General features: G+C 38.3%; 3 protein-coding genes across 4 annotated transcripts; 1 reads left to right on the forward strand and 2 right to left on the reverse strand.

Moving 5' to 3' along the window:
* Positions 1-504: 504 nt before the first annotated feature.
* On the reverse strand, positions 505-7579 carry LOC131333526 (ribose-phosphate pyrophosphokinase 1-like). 2 transcript variants are annotated; one of them, XM_058368086.1, is made up of 9 exons: positions 7270-7579; positions 6305-6490; positions 4954-5202; positions 3849-3992; positions 3172-3339; positions 2671-2740; positions 2125-2206; positions 1425-1584; positions 505-931 (listed from the first exon to the last, which is right to left on the reverse strand). In XM_058368086.1, the coding sequence occupies exons 1-9, from the start codon at positions 7351-7353 to the stop codon at positions 893-895; spliced, it is 1182 nt and encodes a 393-aa protein (XP_058224069.1). In that variant the 5' UTR covers positions 7354-7579; the 3' UTR covers positions 505-892. The 2 variants fall into 2 exon arrangements, with proteins under 2 accessions (XP_058224069.1, XP_058224070.1); XM_058368087.1 differs by having other exon boundaries at positions 7187-7308.
* A 396-nt stretch (positions 7580-7975) lies between these two features.
* LOC131333654 (uncharacterized) lies at positions 7976-11185 on the reverse strand. Its single transcript, XM_058368287.1, has 5 exons — positions 10902-11185; positions 10670-10786; positions 9115-9149; positions 8525-8625; positions 7976-8331 (listed from the first exon to the last, which is right to left on the reverse strand). Exons 1-5 carry the CDS (start codon positions 11078-11080, stop codon positions 8245-8247), a joined length of 519 nt encoding a protein of 172 aa, XP_058224270.1. The 5' UTR covers positions 11081-11185; the 3' UTR covers positions 7976-8244.
* Positions 11186-14632: 3447 nt separating this feature from the next.
* LOC131332545 (disease resistance RPP13-like protein 4) lies at positions 14633-17106 on the forward strand. Its single transcript, XM_058366851.1, has 5 exons — positions 14633-15612; positions 15657-16443; positions 16584-16618; positions 16716-16926; positions 17041-17106. The coding sequence occupies exons 1-5, from the start codon at positions 14633-14635 to the stop codon at positions 17104-17106; spliced, it is 2079 nt and encodes a 692-aa protein (XP_058222834.1).
* Positions 17107-22714: the final 5608 nt, after the last annotated feature.

Here is a 22714-nt window from a genome sequence, read left to right on the forward strand (position 1 = left end):
AGACGAATCGAACTCGAACGAGTTCTTACCGAACCGAGCCTCGAACAATTCGCGAATGGCTCAGTTCATTTACAGCCCTACCCCAGGCTAGACGAATCGAACTCGAACGAGTTCTTACCGAACCGAGCCTCGAACAATTCGCGAATGGCTCAGTTCATTTACAGCCCTACCCCAGGTATAGCCTGGTTTCTTCAAACCCCGCATCGGAAGTTCGAAAGAATTTTAATTCCCCTGAATGTTAGGCTACATTTCATGTTTTCCAGCAAACACGTACAAAATAGTGAATGACGCCAAATTCGCCCCAAATGCTTGACTAAAGCAGAACCCACCATCGGGTAACCAGATCTTGTAAGCATACTATCACACTATATCTGAAGGGAAACCAGATCTTGTAAGCATACTATTACACTATATCTGAAGTGTAAGGACACGGTATAACTGCAGTGACGGCACAATTATTGCAGTTGTTATGCATCATCATTTGATTCTTCATGATATTACGGCTAAAGACAATGTAAAGTACTGTTTTACGAACAAATGGATCTTGAAGTTTGGTGAAAAACAATGCCACTAAAGTTATGTGGAATACAAAATTTGAGGGGGAAAATACATAAAGTTGTCTACTCATGTTAGATTGAAAAGCAATTCCATCTGACAGAATTTGATGCCGATATACAAACACTTTGCATCAAGAGGACTTCCTAAGCTATATACTAGGCTATAACATAAGTTTAACTTTTTGTCAACAGATTGATACTAGACAAAACAAAAACACACAAGAAGCAGGGGTTCCCTCACTGGGAAAAACTTTTCTCTGGAATTATTCGGAATCTTGTTTCTAGGTCACTTCCAATAACGCATCAGCACCTCAGTGGACATGTAGGAGCATTCATCAATCGATGCCCAAGCTGGAATAGGGCTCAAAGCCACCCTGACCACAGAAAACCAAGATGAGTGTGTTTGGTGTCTTTCATTTAGCAACTAAACAACAAACCAATGTAAAATTCTCAATTCGATCACTGGAAAAAATCAAAACATATAGTTCAGAGCTAAGTCGCATAGTGCACATGAGCATGCACAAGATTGAGAGCAGGACTGAGGATTGAGAGTGCGAGGGTTGAGCAATGATTGAGAGCGGGAGCGAAGGGTGCTACTGATAGATTATGTGACTAAGGTTTGGAGTGATTTCAAAAGAATAAAAATAAAGAGTATTACCTTTCTGCCTTTTTGGGTGGTTAAATAGTATTTCCCATTTAACATCTAAAAATGTGAGGCAAGCGATCTATTTCAGCAATAGTGATGTATTATTAGCAATGAAAACGAATCATGGGATTTCTGCAAGGCATATGACATCATTACCAAAGTTAATTAATGAAGTGAACTGATTATTTCATTAGGGGCCAATTACACGATAAAATACTCACAGAGCAATCATCATGAACCCGCCATATGGTCTCGCCCAGGAGGTTTGCCACAGACAAGACAGTCAGCTGGGGAAAATAATTCTTCTCTGCCACTGGAATCGTATTTGTTATGATCACCTCTTGAAACAAGCCACTCGACAACCTTTCTATTGCAGGAGGACTGCAAAAATAGAAAAGTAAATTCAAATAGACTACCAAGCAACCAACAAACAGATGAAGATGTATAATTTGGTATAGTACATGTCTCAAATATGTCTCACATAGAGATTCCATATCCATTTGCATGTGTAATTGGCCAAACACCAGCGTTGTATCAAAGTAAAGGTGTTTGATAGAACATTCAAGCAACAAGATTAATACAATCATGGAGGCAATGTATTCTCCTCACCATACGATTTCCATCATGTATTCAGAATCATCAAGTGAAAGCTAGTGGCAAAATGTACTTAAAGGAAGTTAATTAATTTGGACTTGCCCAAATGAACAAGCAATCCAGCATGATTAGTGCTCACAATAGCAAGATTCTTCCTTGTCCTACAATGTTTCAAGCGGCATTGTTTTAGAAGAAATGATGATTGTTAGTTTCAGTTCATGCATATTGGCTTAGTATTAGCTCAATATTTCAAGTTTTGACCAACTTCTCGAGATATGGCAAAGAAGTATGGAACATGAAACAATGAGCTAAAGAGGATCTTGGTACCTAAAGACGGCATGCGTAGTGCATGCATAAACTTCCCTAGCCCCCTCTTGATGTAACAGAGCTGCTCCTTTGGAAATAGTACCTGCAAGGAAAATCCAGCAAATCAGAAAATCCACTCAATGCAACAATTAATGAGGATTAATGATGGCTAAGAGGTAGAATGTATATATGGCTGCAATTCATGATCAACTTTGCTATTCTAGAAAACACAATCTATTTTTAGCCACCATGACTACTGTTTTTTGGTGATCCATAATTTAAACATATTGCATGAAATATAACTACTTCATTTTTCTGTTGATTGGCGAACATAACTACTTCATTTGATTAGAAAAATAATTCAGGATGAGGCAATACATGCCAACATAACTAGGTTCAAAGGTAACAATGAGCTGAGTCCGGACCCCACAATACTGGGAAACATGAAGCAGAGTCCGTCATGCAAAATAAACTTACTTTGAGATACATCGCACTGAATCAGCTAAATAACTTGGCATCTCATCAAGAAATGAAGAATCTAACTGGAATTTAAAAAAACAAAAATACCGGCAGTGTCAATCATGTCATCCACCATAACTGCTACTTTTCCCCTGACGTCCCCGATCAAATTCATCACCTGCATTATGATATCTCCTGAGAATCTGGAATAAACATTTGGGAGCATATATACTACAATCTTAGGAGCTAAGAATATAATCACAACATGTATGTAACTCCGTTAGGCAGTAGGCATTTCAACTCCTGGGCAAAATCCAGTTATAAGAAATGTGGAATTCTGCATGAGCAGGCTCCAAGAAATCTAAGAGCATGTTTGTGGTAGCTTCTGGAACCTTCATACTGGATTCTGGCCATCCCTGAAGCTGTGTCAGCTTGTTTGGCATAGCTTCTGCTTCTGGACCAAAAATAACTCTTCAAACTGCTTAAATGCTGATTCTGAGAAGCAAAAGTGATGCCACTTGATTCTACTTTTCAGTATCAGTTTCTACAATCTAAAAGTTTTCACCAAAACCCCCAAACAATCATCAGATTATTTACACATGATCATACCTCCGCAACATTGTGCCCTTGACGCCTTTTATCCACAATGGCTAGAGGTGCATCAGACAATTTTTTTGCAAAAGCACGTGCTCTGGCTACTCCACCAACGTCAGGTGAGACCACAACCAAATCATCAGAACAGATGGCCTTGCTAGCAAGGTAATCAAGTATCACAGGCTAGTTGTTGACAAACAAAGCACATATAATCAAAAAACAATATCAGTCCACCATTTCTTGAATAATGAGAGGTGACTTTTTTTTTTGAAGGGCAATAATGAGAGGCAACTGTATCAAACAAAAGTGGTGACAGGAAAAGAATACAACTCTAAAGCAGAGTGAAACCCAAATGAAGGGATATAACAACAATGTGGACCTATGAGGCAAACCCAGTACCATCTTGTCAACAAAATTCTTTCAGCTAGCTCTTTTTTTTTTTTGAAGAATTCTATAACCACACCGCACACTCACACAAGTGTTGGGGCCCACACAAACTGCCCCAACACTTGTGCGTGTGCGTGTGCGTGATTGGGTGTGTAAAATGGTTGTGATTGTGGAATGACTGTTTTTCTTTCTTAAGATTCTTTCAGCTAGCTCTATGAGTCCGTTCTATTGATTTCAGACACCAATACATGTGTATGTATACCCAACAGAAGCAAACCTAGACGTATGAGGCTATCCCCGATTACCTGTCCATGCACGTGATCCACTGGAATATCAAAATAACCCATGGACTGCCCAGAATGAAGATCACAAGCAAGAACACGGCCTGCGCCTGCTTCAGTAATTAGATTTGCTACAAGTTTGGCTGCAATGGATTCACGCCCCTGTGTCTGAAACAGCAGAAAAGGAGATAAAGAACACAATCGAAAAGCATTCAAACGACTTATCCCAGTAATATTAATAAGTCACATGTATGCCATGCGACATGGCCTAGACTTGCTTTTGCCTGGTTGGCCAAGGAATTCTTCAAGATAGTTATTTCAAAGCCCTTGCAGTTTTTACATGATACATGCTTTTGAGATTTACCACCAAATTGAATCATCTACCTAGTAGCACTATTCTTGCTAATATATTATGCTTCCTAAGTGCGTGATCATGTCATTGTTTCTCTAATTTAAGGTCCAGGGAAAAATTCTATCACGGGTTTTTAAGTTACCATCAAGTAAAAACACCAAGCTACCCAATAATACATCTTTAGGATCAAAAATCCTCCAAGAGACAGACAATAGATGCATACAAATGTGATAGTACCTAGAATATGACTTTATGTTATTGAGATAAATCACAGCAAATGGATAAGTAACAGTATTGCGACGTACGGGTCAAATACAGGACGCCAATTAAAGGGTGTTATATCCAAGTTATTAGATTGTTAACCACCAACTCATCTAAAAGCTTAAGCTGTTAGACAGAGGGGCAACTTTATTACTGATATCTTCAACACGCCCCCTCACGTGTAGCCAAATTCTCCTCCATAAGCGGGCTAAACACGTGTAAATATTTTGAACTTATGTAGGCGGTGAGGTTCGAACACAGGATCTATTGCCTGCTTTGATACCATATTAGATTGTTAACCACCAATTCATCTAAAAGCTTAAGTTGTAAGAGAGAGGGGCAACTTTATTACTTATATCTTCAACACAGGTCACCTGAGATTTACTTGGCATGACTTATTCTTTAGCATGCAATTCATCACTTTGACTTGGTTCACGGGCAAAATGGTTCAATGGTATGTTTGGCGTATAGCTTAACCCGAGAAAGAGTTTTGTCTTAATCAAATTACCAACTTACCTTTCGATCAGCCCTAGCATATCCAAAGTATGGAATCACGGCAGTGATATTCTTGGCCGATGCCCTCCGGCAAGCATCTATCATGACCAGAAGCTCCATAAGATTCTCATTTGCAGGAGGACTAGTGGGTTGCACAAGATATACATCACAACCTCTAACACTCTCTTGTAACTGGACATAAATCTCGCCGTCGGCGAAGCGTTTTATCTTGATCTTCCCAAGCTCCAGACCCATGTAGCATGCTATTTCCTACCAAAGCACATAAAGTACAACCAGCAATGATGCTTTTTCCACATTTCATGCCAAAAATACTTGTGACAACCTAATATAAGTAAAATCAATGAGAAAATTAATACTGTAAGAAGTGATTAATAAGAAATACAGATTACTTTCTGCAGTGAATAGCAGAAACTTGTTTAAGTAGTGAATAGCAGAAGGCTCATTACTGGACTTGATTGACATCTGTACAAGTCATACAATTTTATTAATCTGAAGTAACCGTGATCTTGACCAGGCGACTCTTTAGCTAGGACCTCAACTCATCCCTAATTACAATGATTTGACTTAAAAGACTACATTAGAGAACTATCTCAGAAACACTCTCTAAAAAGTCCCTGTAGTGTGACGAATTTAGCAGGCTCACAATCAATATTCCTTTTATCAACGGGAACATCTTTAGAATTAAATGATAAAAACGAGCCCTGGTCTCCAAAATTGTGGACACTGGTACTACAAACGATAGCAGAGACTTTTCAAGCAGTGCTTTAGAGAGGCTTTCCACTTCTTATTTGCAAATAAAGGATTCTACGAAACTCCATGTCAACAACATAATAGCCTTGTGACCAACAACTCTTATGAATAGAAGTGCAGAATAGATACTCCAAGAGTACTGCACATGAAGACTCTTGACCCAGCATTCAATAATTCCAATCGCAACAGAAATTAATGGCGGTAAAGAACAGGTTCTGTAGAGAGCTTACTATTGGAGGAGTATTCTTGCAAAAATGATCAACAGGGATCACAGATCAAAAAACCACAACATGTGACTGCACCCAACCTGAAAATGGATCCCTCAAGAAAAATCCAGTACTTCTCATTCTTACTTAACCGAAAACCTTTCTACGAGTTAACTTTTTATCTTCTTTTCTTGTTATTTTTGGCCTCTCTAGGATAATGGACGGGGTAGTTTAGTTCCAAAATTTCAAGTAACTGAATCATGGAAAACTCATAGCCTTTTCTGACAAGGACCTTACTAACTAGCACCATTAATTCAACAACAATTCAATGGCAGAGAAACTAGGTAAGGCACACTGTAAAATTATCAAAGATCTAAAAGCATTTGAAATGGTACCTGAGAAAGTGCAGGATTAGCTGTTCCAGAGAATATACGGAGCCTGGTGTCGTTTTTCTTGAATGGATCTGCTTCTTGTCGATCGGAAACCAAAAAACTAGGGAAAGTCACTTGTTCACCCTCAATGATTGGAACAGACGGCTTCCCATTGTACATATACTTTAATGGCTCTCCCAAATTACAAGTCTACAAAAAATAAAAAACAGCAAAAACCCATCATTATCACACACATATTCCAGATTACAAAGCCTTAGGCTAGGAGTATTATGCCCCGGAAACCTTTTGGTGGCCTCATGCTCCTCCAAAGGTTGCCTTTTTTTGGTGATGACCTGCTCAAACAAGAGCCAAAGAGTAGACAATTTAATGGAAGAACAAAGTCTCCCTTCTTGGTATACAGGTGATATCACCGTATTCCCTTGTTTTTCATTAAGTTCATGCACATATTTGGGGGGGGGGGGGGGGGGGGGGGGGGAAAGGTTAGCAATTTCAAAACTGAATCACCATCATGTTCCGAACGCAGAGGCGGCGGTACTAGGCTTTCAGGGTTCAAAAAATGTTCATATTTTATATTCATCAGATATAAACATTGTCAGCACTGAAACGTTCATACAAGACTAAATGAAATTTCACTAAGGTTTGTCAGCAAGTAGTTCATATAACTCAATAAAACAATATAAACTAGGCACGATAAGTTTTCAACCAAAATACATATATTCCTTCTACATATTGTTTCGTACACAATTTTTAATACATTTTTGCCACCATTGGGCTAAAATCTTGCAACCGCACCGTCCGAATGGAAAACAAAGAAACAAAAGCATAACATATTGGATGTATCATTTAGATAAAACATGGCACCCATAATAATGAAAAGTTCATTACCACAATCCGAATGTGTTTCCGATGCTAAATTCGAGGTCAAAATCAGTTGAAATAACGATCGTCGGGACCAGAGAAGTACTCACCACGACAGCTTTTCTACAGGGCAGACGACGACACCGCACCTTGTTCGTCGAAAAGAGACTTGCGGAGAAAGCCAAAGCAGCCATTTTTCTTCAATACGACTGATTGTTTCGGTTGAATTTTTTGAGAACATAAACCAGTCGGGGATTAGGGTTAGGGTTTCGGATTGCTTCTTCTTCTTCGCCTGGTATGTGCTTTTCGGCTCTCGTAGGTATCAGTCGTCGCGAGACGCGAGCGTAGGAGGGAAACCCAAACGGAAGTTGTCCGCAGGGTTTTCTATTGCCAGAGTAGGATTTGCTGTTGCCAGGACTGAAGTTAATTGCCCTATTTGTGTTTTTTCCTTTTTTGTACTGGCGACCGTAATTTGACCAGTCTATAAAAGAAATTAATTTCTTCGACGTGGACCACGGATGGCACATCGAGGAAAAGGAAATTTAAATGAAGGAGATAAGTACACAAATTAATTAAGGCAGGATTGTGTTTCCATCTTTGGACGCATGACATATAAAGCGCCTTTAAAAATATCTCAACTTATTAAAATTTACGAGTATGAAAACCAAAAGTAAGAGCATAGAGTGATGATTGAGAACGAGAGTGAAATTTAGTTCTGAAGAATTGTGTGACGAATAGTGCATTGTGTGGATGCACGGAGATGCGTCCGGTTTTGTGCCAGTAGCATTTAGCGAAAATTGCAGTGACAGCATGAAATGCATGAAACCATTATTCAGAGCAAAATCTGATAAGAGGAAAATTACAGTTTGTAACTTTTGTCCAGGTCTTCATTTAACGAAACTTCCCTGATGTTTTGCACAAAAATGCCTACAACATAGTAATAAACATAACATCTCAAATTTAATCCATCTACAAATCCAGAACCAAAACCAGATTGGTCACCATTCACCAAAGACGGAAGGGGAGCCAAACTGCACTTCTGGCAAAACACATGACCAAGAAACATCTGATCTGCTGTCCACGCTTCAAGAAGAAACTCCGTATGGGATAAATGCAGCAGCTACAATCCTACCTTCCTCGTTCAGTATGTTATATGTTGATGCAGCGTTTCTCTGCAGCAAATCAAAATGAAGATTATGAGGATTGCTGCGATTGTTCAGTAGGTAAAGGGAATTGGTAGATTCCCCTTGGGACAAAAAATTCCGCAGTTACATGTTTTCCATGGAAGAATTGTTTATCATCCTGCTTGCAAATTGGAGCAGGAAACTTTCTACACAATACACTTCAAGAAGACCGAATTCTTACCGAGTCAAGAGCTTCTAGCTTCATGCCAGTTGACCGAATGAAGCGCCGGAGCTCAGGATCTACTTGTTGTATATACCTCCCACAGCCAAGAATCAAAATTTCTGCATTTCATAGAATAATTCAATGTATGAAGGATAGGAACATTTTTAAGCAAGTAAAATTGATACAAGAGCAAATAGCCTCCAGTTTTCAACAAAAAAATAGCCACATAATTTAGAGGATGCAGTTCTTGTTGGTTTTATGAAGGCAGTCATTTTCCTTACATAGAAGTCTTGTTCAACATTTGAGCACCTTCGTTATAACTTGATACATACAAGTAAACTAATCCTGGATGGCTTTCCCTTGTTTAATCCAGGAAGTTTGGGGACAGACAAAGACATATTGCCAGAGATAATCCTGGATGGCTTTCCCTTGTTTAATCCAGGAAGTTTGGGGACAGACAAAGACATATTGCCAGTATCTCGCATAGATATTAGAACTTCTGCTTTCATTCCAAGCCAGTTCTTCCGAAAATTAGTTTTTACCACATGGTTCAGGAGGTAAATCACAAAAGTTAAGGCATTGCATCTAAAGAGATTCTAGATGCTCACCTGGTATGGGGCGCACAATTTGGAACATAGACAAGCTGCAGCATATAGATGACGATATGTCAGATACACGTAGAAATGACGACCACAAAAGATAATTACGCAAGAACCTTTTTTCTCCTTGATACAAAAACATTAAGATATGCTGCTAAAAATGCCAAAGTTTACATTAGCATAAAGGATAATTGCAATTTGCAACTGCTATCAACTCAATAGATGTGATTGACCATCCAGACACCATAAAAATTTTGATACTATGGACTGCAGAATAAAGGAACATGCATGACCCCCTCTACTTCATACTCCATTCGCTAATAGCCTATCCCTCAAAGGCTTTGTATGAAACAATGTCTTCTAGTAGTACCTACAATACCAAAATTGCCCAGCTTTAACATACATCCCACGCTCCTGTCTCAAATACAAAAAATTTAACCATGAATTACAATGGCCCTGTTCGGTTTGGGTTTTGAGGGAGGTTTTTAAGAGTAATGAGTGGAGAGAGATAAAGAAAATTTATTGGGGACCGTGCGTAGGGGTTTTGAGACCCCCAAACGAACAAGCCCAATACTGCCCGTGAAGAGGGCCAATCATAACATACCTAATCCTGATTTAAAGATTTTTAACTCAATAAATAGAGAACAAGACACTGTATATTTATGTGATCCATCACTATAAGAGGTGTTCCCATATCCAAGGTTTCAGTTTATTCGCAAAGATTTCATACCAAAACTTGGTGTCAGCCTGAGAAATGGTGCTAGAACCAGGTTATCCTTTAATTTCCATGTGAACGATTCATATGCTAGAAGAAACTATGCTCAACACCTATGCCTTGCATGTTTGTGGGAACTTAAAAGATGTGTATTGAATCGAGTATGTCCTCTGCTGCAACATAATCGAACATAGAAAAACAACTGGACAATCCCAAGTAACAAGTATGGAATCTTTCCAAAGCACTAGCCTCTAAATCATTTACATCCAATGTTCAAAGTTCAGCAGACAAAATAGATGATCAAGAACAGGGATGCAATAACTGAGCAATCCTCACCAACCCAACAACTGGCGTAACTACACTTCAAATTGTAGTAGCACGAAGCGGGAGAGGGGGCGGGGGAGGGGAAGCACCTGGAAGCTCCTAAGGTTGGGAGCGCCTAAGGAGTGTATATACACTATACATCAATACTTATATAAAATATCTTTAAATACTTAACCATTGAGGAAAACTCATACTTCATGAGAATTTTTCTGTTCTTAAAGGGAAATTATTGGAAGTTAGATATTTTTAATTTGCAAAACTTCTTGGCTGATATAACTTTCATATTCTTATTTCCACAATGGCAGAACTCCCTTACAAGTAAGAGAATAACGGCCTCCCATCTTAGTTAGGAGCAAGATGCTCCCTTCAAGCTTGGGAGCGCCAATTCGAGTGATTTGAGTCCCCATCTTGGGAGAGCACCCATTTTAGAAGGATCCTGCTACTAAGCTTCAAATTCATGAAAACTAGTTATAGTGTATGCTCAAGCAACAAATAATAAGAGAAACACCAAAAGTACACATTTACCTATCTGCAGTGATCTCTGCGAATTTCTTGGGGCTCCAAGAGGTTATCAAGTTTCCAACGCAAAGCACGCTACCTTCGTAGGTAACCCCGTTCACCGTAAACCCCTCATCGGTATACCTAACGAAAGATTGAAACAAATTCTAGGCGTAAGACACCTTATCATACCATCCAAAGAACTCCAATTACAAATTTACGATAACCACTAGTCACATGAAGTTGGTAATTTGTTTACCCTTGGAAGCGTAGCTGGTCTTCGGGGACGTTGTCGATGAGGTTGATCTGGTCGTAGAGAGAGAAAGCGCGCCGCAGCGATGGCAACCGCTGTTGACTCGGTGGTGGCTTTGGGATCTCTTTTCTGAGGGCTCGCATTAGAGTCGGCAGTGTTTGCACTGCTCTCTGTCTCCCCGCCATTTCTGTTGATCTCTCTCTCTCTCTCTCTCTCTCTCCGGAACGGAGAAGGAAAGGAAATGGGGGTGTATTTTGTTGTTAGCCCCTACTGTTTCTTTTGTATTGTTGAAATTACCCCATGATGTTTGATATTTTAAGCTTTCTCCAACAGCCTATGCGACGGAACCGGGAAGCCGGCTATTCATCCCAACATAGACGGCTCGGATCGGATATGAGCGCATACTAATCGCATACGAAATTGAACCGTTCATTGCTTGAATAAGATCCGAGCCCGTTGATTATCGAGATGAGCAGTCGGATTGGCCACTATACACCTCTCTACCAGCATCTCCCATTCCCAATGGGATCCTAAGCAAATTGCATAAAAAAAAGTGCAAATTGTTACTCAATCATAGGCCAAGTATCCCAAAGGTAGTAGACATATGCAGTTCCTCAAAGCCACCATTGCAATTCTTTGGCCAGAAAGCACCATCAAGTGAGAACATCCAAAACCGGACCATCAACCGGCTAAAAAGGATGAGAAAAAGAAGGAAAGAAACCAAGTGGACTTCTCGAGATTCTCAAGGCTCGACTCCGCGCATAAGGCTATCATAGTTCATATGTCGAATAGCACCAAGTTGAACATTTTCCGGTTGTTAGAGTTACGCAAACAGGAATACAAGGCACCAGATAGTTTAGCAAGTACCGGTGCACGATATTCAATTAGCTATCTGTAAATCAAGTTGAAATGTGGAATAATAACCTATGACACCGACTCCAAAACAATGGGAATGTGGCTTCCGCAACCAGGATAAAAACAAAGAAAGGACAAATTCAAACTTCAAATGCAGAAACACATATTACATACCCTGGCGGCATAATCCTTGTGACACAAGTATGCTGGGGCCATCAAATGAGGTACTTGCCCTAAGTGAACCAGGCCAGAAGTTGCAACCCACCCGATGAAAACAAACAAAATAGAAAGGGCAAAGTCCACTTTGACTCCCCTATGGTTATCGTCATGTGCGGAAACCCCCCTCATGGTTCAAAACTGACTACATAACCTATCTGTGATTTTGAAAATGTACGGATAGACCCTTTGCCGTCATGTTTTCCATCTATGTTAACGGACACAATATTAAAAGACCGATATACCCTCATCATGTCCATTGATTTTTCTTTTTTTTTTTAAATCTAACCATATTATTCCCTATACCAAAAATTGAACCCAAACTGTTGATATTGTAAATGTTGACGAGTACTACATCTATGCCAAATTTCAAGTCAATCAAAATATGAAAAGCTCATGGTCGAATCGCTTTTATTATGAAATTAAAATTTCAAATTTGAATTTACTAAAAATTAAATCACTGGGTTATTGGTGCCTGATCGAGATGATTTTTTACATAGATACTCTATTATTTATTTAATACATTATGAATGACTCATATTACATTCTAGAGGCGTATGAGATACACCTCCGTTAATATGGATGGAAAACATGACGGCAGGGGGTCTATCCGCACATTTTCAAAACCATAGATAGGTTATGTGGTCAGTTTTGAACCATGAGGGAGGTATCCGCACATGGCAATAATCACAGGAGGTGAAAAGTGAACTTTGCCCTGAAAAGAAATATAAGTAGGATTGTGGGAGGCATCGAAGATAAAGTCAACGGCTACATAGCGGTGTTGTGCATACAGATTATGTGTGCTAAAAAATTGGAAAGTGGCAGAGCAACTAAAAAACCAGCTGGCAACAAGATACTACCAAGAGGGTGAGGTTCCATAAAGATAAACTTCCTATTCTGACGGAGAAATGGAATCTGAGCTAAGCATTTTTAAGCTGAGGCCCATTCTCTTTGTAACCCACTTCAACAAAAATGAGGTCACATGGATAGTAATGATGCGCCAACAAAAGAAAGATACTCAAGAAGGAGAGGAAAGAAACCAACTATAGCTCCGACCAGCGTATTCCTGGATGTATATGCATTTGTATATATCTGCTTTTAAAGAAGCGTACACAAATGCATATACAAGCAGATTAGAAGCTGCAAGCCCGGCTGCCAATGTATTAGCCTGTAAAAACCTTGAAATAGATGTAGCAATATTTTAGTCAAATAGCAAAAACATAAGTAGTTAGCTTATCTAGATAGCAAAAATAATACGCAGTGCAATTATTCGGTCATCTTGGATGCCAACAATGTAGTACCAGCTGCACCATTGGAAGATGTCCAGCTGACTGCATGAGGTACGGTTACGTCCTGAAGGCAGTGGTCTTTGTATTGTTCTCTTCACATTTTTATCTTAAACACCTAACGCAGGCGTACGGAGTCAATTAAGACAAAAGTCAATGTCTAAGGCTCAAGAAAATTCAACAAGCAGAGTCCAAACGTTTATAGACATGCAAGCTATGCCTTGGGCATAGCGGTGGCATATTTTGCACTGTAAGCTTAATGAGAAAGCAAATAAAATGATATGAACAACATAAATGAAACGTAAAAACTGTATAGTAATGCTAAGTTTCCACTATAAACGAATTGGACTTTCTAAAAACCAGATTTAAGGAGTTAGCAGATGACGCAACCATCATAGTACCAGCCCAAGAACATAACCGGCCCCAGAAGTAGCAAAAACTAGAATGATGAGGAAATCTAGGATAAAGGTCAACGAAGAATTCCCAAATATATAATTACACACATCCAGCACCGCGAAGTCTAAACTGGAATACTGCACAATTCTTCACCACTTTAAGGGTATGTTTTCACTAATTTTTTTTTGAACTTCAGACTAATGACAATAGTCAAGCTATTTTAGCTAAACGACACTTTAGTTCATGTATATGAGAAGAGTGAAATGACTAGAAATCCGTAAAAACATGAGCTTTTAGTCCATTGAATTTAGTGGAAACAACCCCTTAAGCGTAACGAATTGAATGAGCTGGCACCTCCTCATGGCTCGAACCAAATTCTTCCCCCTTGAGAAAAACATGACATCATCTACTTACGTCATATTTGTGATGTCACAACAGTGCATTATTGTTGGTCTTTATTTACTCTGTAATGTGAACGTATGTAAAAAGTACTACAAATATATGCTTAGCAATCGATATGAAGAGAGATAAATTCGTTGCTATTATTTCACATCCAATAATTGTCCTTTATTGTGTGAAAATGTGTATGGCCTTTATAGCTGTTACAGGCTGTATACTCGTTTTTCTTTTTCTGTTTTTAATTGCTTCTTGTTTGGGCCGGAGACTTTGACTCCAACCAAAGGGTAAGGAGTGGCTGTAGTAAAATGAATCCACTATAGATAGACTTGTGCATTTCTCCTTTTGTAGTGAAATGAATCCGATCCACCATAGATAGACTTCCCCATTTCTCCTTTCTACTACTCCTCTGTTCTTGAACTTTAGAACAACTCCATGGCATCCTCTTCATCTCTTTCCATCGAACTAGTTCATCTACCACAACAGCCACCACTTCCTTTCCTTCCCAAACCAAGTTCCTCATCTAGTCTCACGCCACCTGATCTTAAATGTCTTGAATTCCTTTCTTGCCTGCAGACGGACCAGATCATGCCAATCCACAAGATCAACGACGTGGTAATCCCAACTCTGATTCATTACCTGTCCAAATGCAATCCCCGTCTTTGTTCGTCCGAGAGTGGTGATCCCTCTCCACTTCAGGAGACGTATGATAAAATTGACGGAGATCTTTCCGACATCAAAACAACCCTTGAAAGACTCAAAGAATGGGAAGACCGCCTCAACGCTCTTACCAAAAAGTTGATGCTCTACGATTGGGAAGCTCTCTGCAGTGAAGAAACAAACTCTGTTGAAGAAATTCCTAAAGTCCATGAGATGGTATCGGGATTGAAATCCCACATTTCTCTGCCTCTTGAAACCTCTTTAGCTCCTAAATCTTCCGACAATTCTCACCTTCCCATATCCGAAAATGCAGCCTCGATTCTAAAATGCAGTGAAAATTTCCCAGAGACTGAAGCCTTTGTCAAATTTAAAAAACGTTATGATGACCTCGAATCCCAACAGCAACGGAGCTTGTTGTATTTCTCATTTTTCCCGGAAAATTCTCTGATCAGGAAAAAGGTCCCCACTTACTTGTGGATGGGAGAGGAATTCCTCCAATCCACTGCTGCAGGAGATTGGGAGGTGATTGCCGATCCGTTGTTTGAACAGCTAATTGCCAAGGGATTCGTTGAGCCCGTCGAAGAAAAGGGCAAAGGAGACTTCAATGTATGCTCGGTAAAGCCAGATATTCGATCAGCTTTGCTCAAAATAGCTCATGCTAGGGGCTTCTTCGATTCAGAAGGCAACCCCACTGCCAGTTCTCTCAGTGCATGGTTGGAGAAAACCAAAGAAGGGTCATTACAACATCTATCCAAGTTCTCAAATCACGACAAGCTCCAGACTTTATTCAATATCAACGAGAATTGCCTCGACTTCCCGAGCCGCTGGTTATCAAAGACGAAGAACATCGTAGTGATTCATCTGGGAAATTGGAGCAGTAGTTCCACAGACAACTACATTGAAGTAGAGTACCCAGATTTCTTAAATATTTGCACGATGCAAAACTCCTAAGGTGTTTGAGCCTCAATGGGATCTGTGGAATCACACAACTTCCAGATTCCATTTCCAAATTAGACCATCTCAACATATTGGACCTGAAATGTTGCCGGGATTTGGAGAAGTTGCCCAAGGAGATAGGTTTGCTCAAAAAGCTAACGCACTTGGACGTGTCCGGCTGTTACCTGTTGGACGAAATGCCCACGGGACTTGCATCACTTTTGGAGCTCCGAGTTCTCAAGGGATTCATTGTTGGTCGATCAAGGAAAGGCACTAAGCAGTGCACACTTGGTGATTTGGTGAAATTGGAGAAGTTGAGGAAACTCAGCCTCTATGCTTACAAAGAGACCACTGGAGAAAATGGAGAGCTAAACTGCTTATCAGAGTTTCGATCATTGCGAATATTAGCAATATCGTGGATTGCACCAATTCCTGATCCCCAATCGAAGCCAATCAATAAGCTCAACGGCACGAGTGTGGCGTCCCCATCACTTCCTGCTAGCTTAGAGAAATTAGACTTGAGGTGTTGGCCTTTGTCGTCGATGCCCAGTTGGATAAAGCCAAGTGAACTCAACAGCTTGAAGAAACTCTACATCAGGGGAGGAAAGCTTTCGCGGATGCAGATTATACAAGCAGAGGTGTCAAAGTCAGCAGACTCACCACCATGGATGGTCAAGATTTTACGTCTCAAGTTCTTGAGAGAACTGAGGATGGATTGGGAAGAAGTGGGTACATTATTTCCAAGCTTGGTGTACTTGGAGAAAGTGGATTGCCCTCAGCTCTCGTCCTTTCGCTTTGAGGGAGTGCGGAGATTCTAAACATAAGGAGAATAAGGAATCATGCATGTTGTTGCAGCTTTGTTCATGTAAATCCTGTAAATTAAGCATGTTTAGTTATAATCAGTTTGTTATGTAATTAGTAATGACAATTATCAATTTGTTAGAACGTACCATGGTTAGGAGTTAGGTCGGTTTTCAGGTGAATATATAAATAAACTCTGCCATGATCTGTATCGGTTGGAATTAAATAATGAATTGAATCTCTTCTGTATTTTGTATATATGGTACGTGCTCAGAGCAACTGACGAGAGTACGTACCTCGATCCAGAGCTTCAAATCTCCGAATTGTGCCTTTTTAAACTACCTATTTTCCAAACGAATGTTGTTGAAGTTGGGTTTTTTGTCCGGATCGAGATACACCTTAAAGCTTTAAGTCGCGCCATGGTAACTAATGCGGCTCATGTTTTACTTGTATATATAGCTGAAGTCGTGGTCACAAACATGCATGTAAGTTCACAAGAAAGTCGTGTTTCCGTAACGCAAATAAAAATCAAGAACGACTAGCTTTCGGCTTTCCTTGTTCTGAAATATGAGTACTTCACATGTTGTGTTCTTGTGAAGGTGTGTGATATCAATGCTATTAATTACTTGGGCAACAACGGTCGAAGCCCTCACTCTGATGCTTAAAAAATATATATATATATATAAAATTCATCCAACCCCGTCACCTTTGTTTCTTGATAATTAACAATACTACTTGTGTTACAAGAACCGGATCGATATGTTTTTTAACACTTAATCTCTTCGTCTTGTTATTAATGAATTTCCTACTCTTCAAAAAAACATGACTTCGATCAATTATAACTCTTGTTTAATTGAGAAATATTTTTGTTTATCGCATAGACATTATCTCATATTACTCATTCAAGCCACCCAAATTTCGCTAATCTAATCTAGAACCTACTTTACAGATGGCCCTTTAGATTTGGGTTGGACCCCTCCAAACTAATTAACATGATATCAGACTTAGGTCTTGAGTGGTCTTACTTCAACCACTTGATTTCAGATTGGAACCCTCCAGACAAAACTAAAATAGTATAAGAGTTAGACGTTGAGTGGTCTCATCACATGTGGCACTTGATCGAGTCTTCTCCTGAGTCAATTCTCTCATCTCCTCAATCCATACCTCAACGTACCACCAAGTTGTACATGTGTGTGCGTGAGAGAGAATTAAACTTTGTCATTGAATCCCTTACGTAAGCCACCCAAACATGATTAATGTAATTTGGCTAAAAGATATATACTTCACCTACGGATCTATAGATAGTCAATTAATTTTATGTTCTCCGCGAGAGCTAGGCTCCGTTGGAACAAATTAAAAACTTGTCAAAGGGCATGCAGATGGGTGAAATTGTTCAAGGGATTTAGTACCCAATAAATGTGAACTACTCTTTAATGCGCACTCGATCGTAGTTTACCCAAAAAAAAAAAATTCCACTTCATAAGTTTACTTCTTTTCCACATCATAAGTTTATTGTACTCCACCTATTGTGAGCCCCGCGCATTTCAACTGGTCGGTTCAAAAATGAGTGCCCCCCTTGTCTTTCTCCTCTTTCCTCTTCATTCTCATCTCACCGTTGCTTTCCCGTCTCCAACTTTAAGACCACCCAATGAAGAATAAGATAGTAAAAATGAAAAACATGAGTTAAAATGACAGTTCTCGATCTATTATTGTTGGAAATAATAGAGCCAGGTGAATACAACTATAAAAGCTAGCATAGGAACAAGACATAAAGGTTTTCTTCCAAGGAAAAGAATACAAGTTGATCTCCTAATCTCCTTTTTGGTAAAGAGGATATGAAAGACATCTTTGCAGGCCTCTTATCTGTCCAAGATTCCATGTGTTTGTGTGGAAAAGGTGAGTAGACGACTCCCGTTTGGTCTTTGTCTTTCATAATTTGTATTTTTTTTAAAATCATTGTGCATAACTTATTTATTAGTACTTATTTTCAATCCCAGTTACGTTATGGTGAATTGCTAATTAAAATCAGTTTTCAAAAAGAAAAAAAAAAAAAAAAGAACTACCCTTTTAGTTACTTCAAGTGCCTCATCGATGAGATCATCCTTAATGATATATTCTTTTATATCCGACAAAGATCAGCTGGCATAAAAAAGGTGGAGTGGATGATGATATCACATTCTACTTCTCAATTTATGCAAGAGTGTTACATACACAATGATTGTGTAAAATACAACACATAACCAATTTTTATCCGTTCATTGCTGTAATAAATGGTCAGGATCCGCTCAAACTCTTCACTAGAAAAGTTAAACTTTTTTCTATAAGAGTTTTTTTAAGATCTAAACCTTCCAAACATATCTGTACGATCAAAATTAGGAGTACAACAAACACAATAATTGTACGTGTAGTATTTTTGTTATGCAAGTGTTTACGCATGTGGGAATGACAACCACACTTTTGGTCTTTTGGTCGTATTCTTTTTTGTCTTTGAGAGGGGGATCTGCCGTATTAAGGCTACGTTTCAATTTACCTTCTTGTTTTTAAAAGTTTTTTTTTAATTTTTAAACTCAAATATAATGAAAATGAACAATGTTTTTTTGATTTTTTTACACTGTATAAAAAATCTCAATGAAATTTATCAAATAAGATTCATATTGGTAGAAAAATTATCTGCGTGAAAACATAATTTTTTAATTTAAAATTATCTTGTTTTTCAAAAAATACTTTTTTGAGAATACTTAAACACATGATTTTCTTTTATTACTACTAGGAGTACTACTTTTACTCTATGTGGAAAGTACTCCTTTCTTTTTCAATAAAATGCCGTGTGGTCAGAAGTCTTTGTACTACTGCATTTGGAACTTTCTCCTTTTAGCTTAAAATACTCCTACTACTACATAATCTACTCTATTCGGTTTGACCAAAAAGAAGAAGAGTCTTTCTCTTCTTTCTCTTAAATTAAACCAAATACTGATCCGGCAATGAAAAGAAGTTTTCTAATTCACGTGTTTTTATAGCTAGGTTAACAAGTCTGTTCCGTTGAGGGTTCTTAAAAAATAACTATTTATTTATTAAAATTTTAAAATAATATATTTATGAAAACAATGGTTAATTTTTTTTTAAATTTGTTGAGAATATAAATAATAAAGTTACACTTCTCTCTAACAACTTAAGCCTTTTAGTGAGTTAATTAGTGGTTAACAATACATTCTGTATTTGAATCTCACCAGTTACCAAATGATTAAAATTTATACGTGTTTAGATCGCTTATGGAAAAGAGTTTGGCTACACGTGAGGGGACGTGTTGAGAACATAAATAGTAAAGTTGTCCATCTCTTTAACAACTTAAATTTTTAAATGAATTAGTGGTTAACAATCTAATACGATTTATAAGAAATTATAATTTTAGTGTTTATATATAGTTTCTCATTTGTCAGGCCTAAGTGTACAATATAACAAAATCCATGTGAATGAAAGTGCTTACAGAAGATAGGAGGGGATTTGGTGGGTTCTTTTTCTTTGTATGGAAAATTGAAAGTGCCAAGTTGGTGCTTTGAATTTTTATTCCTTGTACACAAAGGCAAAACAAATACAGAATCAAAAGAGGAAATTAAAAAGACGAAAATATGTTGAAGAGAACTTTGAGAGAGAGAGAGAGAGAGAGAGAGAGAGAGAGAGAGAGAGAGAGAGAGAGAGAGAGAGAGAGAGAGAGAGAGAGAGAGAGAGAGAGAGAGAGAGAGTTAGTTTTGAGTTTTCTGCAATTTATTCCTTCTACAAAAATTACCTTCTGTAAATTTCTGCAAATTGGGTTGCCATTCTTGCACCAGCATGACTGATCGATCTGGTGGTTGTAGTTGTAGAGATTGAAGGAGAAATGGTGGAGATTTTTTCAATCCAAAAGTGGTGAAGATTGTTGGCAGTTATTGTTGTCAATTCAGAGATAAATTCTCTCTTTTACCGTTGCAGTTACCAAGTATATAAACTATTTATAGGGGGATTGCTTATATTTTAAAGGATATTTTTGGATAATCAAAAGTCCATACAGCTTCAACAAAGGGTGAGATCAAACATGGGTTCTCCCTTTACATATTAAAGATAGATAGAATAGATGTTATGTAAGGGAGGTTAGTGCAATTATCAAAACTTCATTCCCGCATTTGTCAGAAATCTCAAGAGAGGTCAGTAAAATTTACCTTTACTAATTTTGTGATAAAAATCAAATTATATAAGTGTAATAAATCAAAACTCAAAACCTGAAAATCAATAACAACAAAATAGTGATCAAGGCAAATGTGACACTATGTAGTTAAAAAATATTTGCCCCACTACGGTGCTTACGGTTTGCATGGACGTCTATCTCCCAATATTATTTGATCGAAAGCCCCAGAGAAACTGCCCTACAATTGGTGGATCTGTTGAACCTTTAGTATTTTGTACTATCTCAAAATAAATGACTCCGAATCGATGAAAATATGGGACAAAAATAACTTTTCGAATCGATAAAAAATGAATGAGCTAGGGAGATGACATTCTAGATCAACTGGAAGTTGCCAAGAGAAAGGGACACCTTTGTTCCTATTAGACGCGTCTGTCCACTGCGACCAGGTGTCTCTGAAAAGATGTGATTCTAAAACAATTCAATTTACATTTCCACTTAAAATAAAATATTGTATATATTTTCCAACAACACTTACAATTTCTTAACAATGTAGGTCTCTAGACTAAATGGATGAACTTTGGTGCACTAAATTTGGGGACAAGATTTTAACACTCATCTGTGAATAATCCAAGTCGTTTGTCGGGTGATTTAAGCCTTACGACTTTGGACTTTGTGTTTTGTCGATCCCCTCTTAGATTTCAAATTCAAAAAATCTTAAGTGTTATTAACTCCTGTGGAGTTAGTGCATATGAGGCCAAATTGTCCCGGCATTAATTTCTATGACTGGATGGTGGAATTAGTTCTCTAGAGAGGTATAAGTTGATATGCACATAAGTTAGTCTAGACGCTCTTAGTAATTAATAACCAAACACTCTCTAAATATGGAGTTGGCCATGCCAGTGAATTAGTGACAGACATGAATCGATTAATTGAAAAACAAATTTGAGCTTGATAGGGATTTTGCTCTCAAGACCGCTTAAAAACCAGACTACAGTAATAAAAGAATCTAATATGTAACTAATAATAGGTGAAATAACTTCTAATGGACACAGAACAAGTTGAATAACTTGGAGAAACAATATGTTAACAAAACAAGTCTCTAACACAATGACGGCTCCATGATTTTTTTTATTAGAGTGAACTTTAAGACCACCCAATGAAGAATAAGAAATAGTAAAAATGGAAAACATGAGTTAAAATGACAGTTCTCTATTATTGTTAGGAATGATAGTGAAAGATGAATACAATTAAAAAAGTAGAGGAACAAGACATGGCCCTGTTTTTTGAAGGGAAAGAGAAGACATAATAACCAAACACTCTCGGAGTGAATGACATTTTCGCACCCTCCAAACGGGAGTCGTCCACTCACCCTTTTTGATAACAACAATAACTTTTTGATAACGACAATATGAAAGGCATTTTCGCAAAAGTAGAACGTACAAATACATGAAGTTCAACTTTGAGTATGATTATTAGTTGTTGTGAACAATAAGAACTAGTACTTGTCATGAACATGCATGCCTGTTCAAGTTGCAGATGGAGCGTCAGCTCCTTGTTCTTGCAACTTGAGATGATTCTTTTCCTTTGCTATGGAGTATCAAGACATAGTAGTACGTTTACTTTTGGAGGGACGAATCAAAGTTTATTCAGCACATTGTTAGAGTGATTGGGAGGAAGTTGAATCGCATTGCACTTAAATGTTCCCAGATACCAAATTGCAATGGATTCTTATGTGAAAGACATCAATTTATGGTTACAATTAAGATGATCGAGTCAAATGATGTTGGCATAATGATGATCTGTGCATGGGATGGATCGATGGCTGGAATAGGAAAGACTACTATAGGCAGTTATTAAGACTGTTTATAACCTAATAAAACTTGGAAAGGTTTCATGGTAGCTGCAGCTTTCTTGCGGATGTTCGAGAAGCAGCAGGAAAACCCAATGGAAGTGACTACTTTTTATTAATTGTGTATTTGCATGTTTACAGTTACTCGACGAGTTATTGAAAATCCACTTCTCACAAACCCCTAATCTTGAGAGCTTGATTCTTAAATCCTAAGCCTGCATAAACTTGTTTTCCGGAATTTAAGAGGCTGCAGAAATCTGATCGA

The sequence above is a fragment of the Rhododendron vialii genome, chromosome 7a (genome assembly GCF_030253575.1).
Source record: "Rhododendron vialii isolate Sample 1 chromosome 7a, ASM3025357v1".
In the NCBI taxonomy this organism is placed as follows: Eukaryota; Viridiplantae; Streptophyta; class Magnoliopsida; order Ericales; family Ericaceae; genus Rhododendron; species Rhododendron vialii.

Excerpts from the sequence above, each read along its gene's own strand:
- LOC131333526 (XM_058368086.1), bottom strand. The coding sequence starts at position 7,353 with ATGGCTGCTTTGGCTTTCTCCGCAAGTCTCTTTTCGACGAACAAGGTG. Across the intron at positions 6,491-7,269 it reads CCTGTAGAAAAGCTGTCGTG|ACTTGTAATTTGGGAGAGCC; the intron begins GTGAGTACTTCT and ends TATTTTTTGTAG. Across the intron at positions 3,993-4,953 it reads ATGCTAGGGCTGATCGAAAG|ACACAGGGGCGTGAATCCAT; the intron begins GTAAGTTGGTAA and ends CTGCTGTTTCAG.
- LOC131333654 (XM_058368287.1), bottom strand. The coding sequence starts at position 11,080 with ATGGCGGGGAGACAGAGAGCAGTGCAAACACTGCCGACTCTAATGCGA. Across the intron at positions 10,787-10,901 it reads GACCAGCTACGCTTCCAAGG|GTATACCGATGAGGGGTTTA; the intron begins GTAAACAAATTA and ends ATCTTTCGTTAG. Across the intron at positions 8,626-9,114 it reads AATTGTGCGCCCCATACCAG|AAATTTTGATTCTTGGCTGT; the intron begins GTGAGCATCTAG and ends TATGAAATGCAG.
- LOC131332545 (XM_058366851.1), top strand. The coding sequence starts at position 14,633 with ATGCCAATCCACAAGATCAACGACGTGGTAATCCCAACTCTGATTCAT. Across the intron at positions 16,444-16,583 it reads CGTCCTTTCGCTTTGAGGGA|AACGTACCATGGTTAGGAGT; the intron begins GTGCGGAGATTC and ends TCAATTTGTTAG. Across the intron at positions 16,927-17,040 it reads TCGTGGTCACAAACATGCAT|GTGTGTGATATCAATGCTAT; the intron begins GTAAGTTCACAA and ends GTTCTTGTGAAG.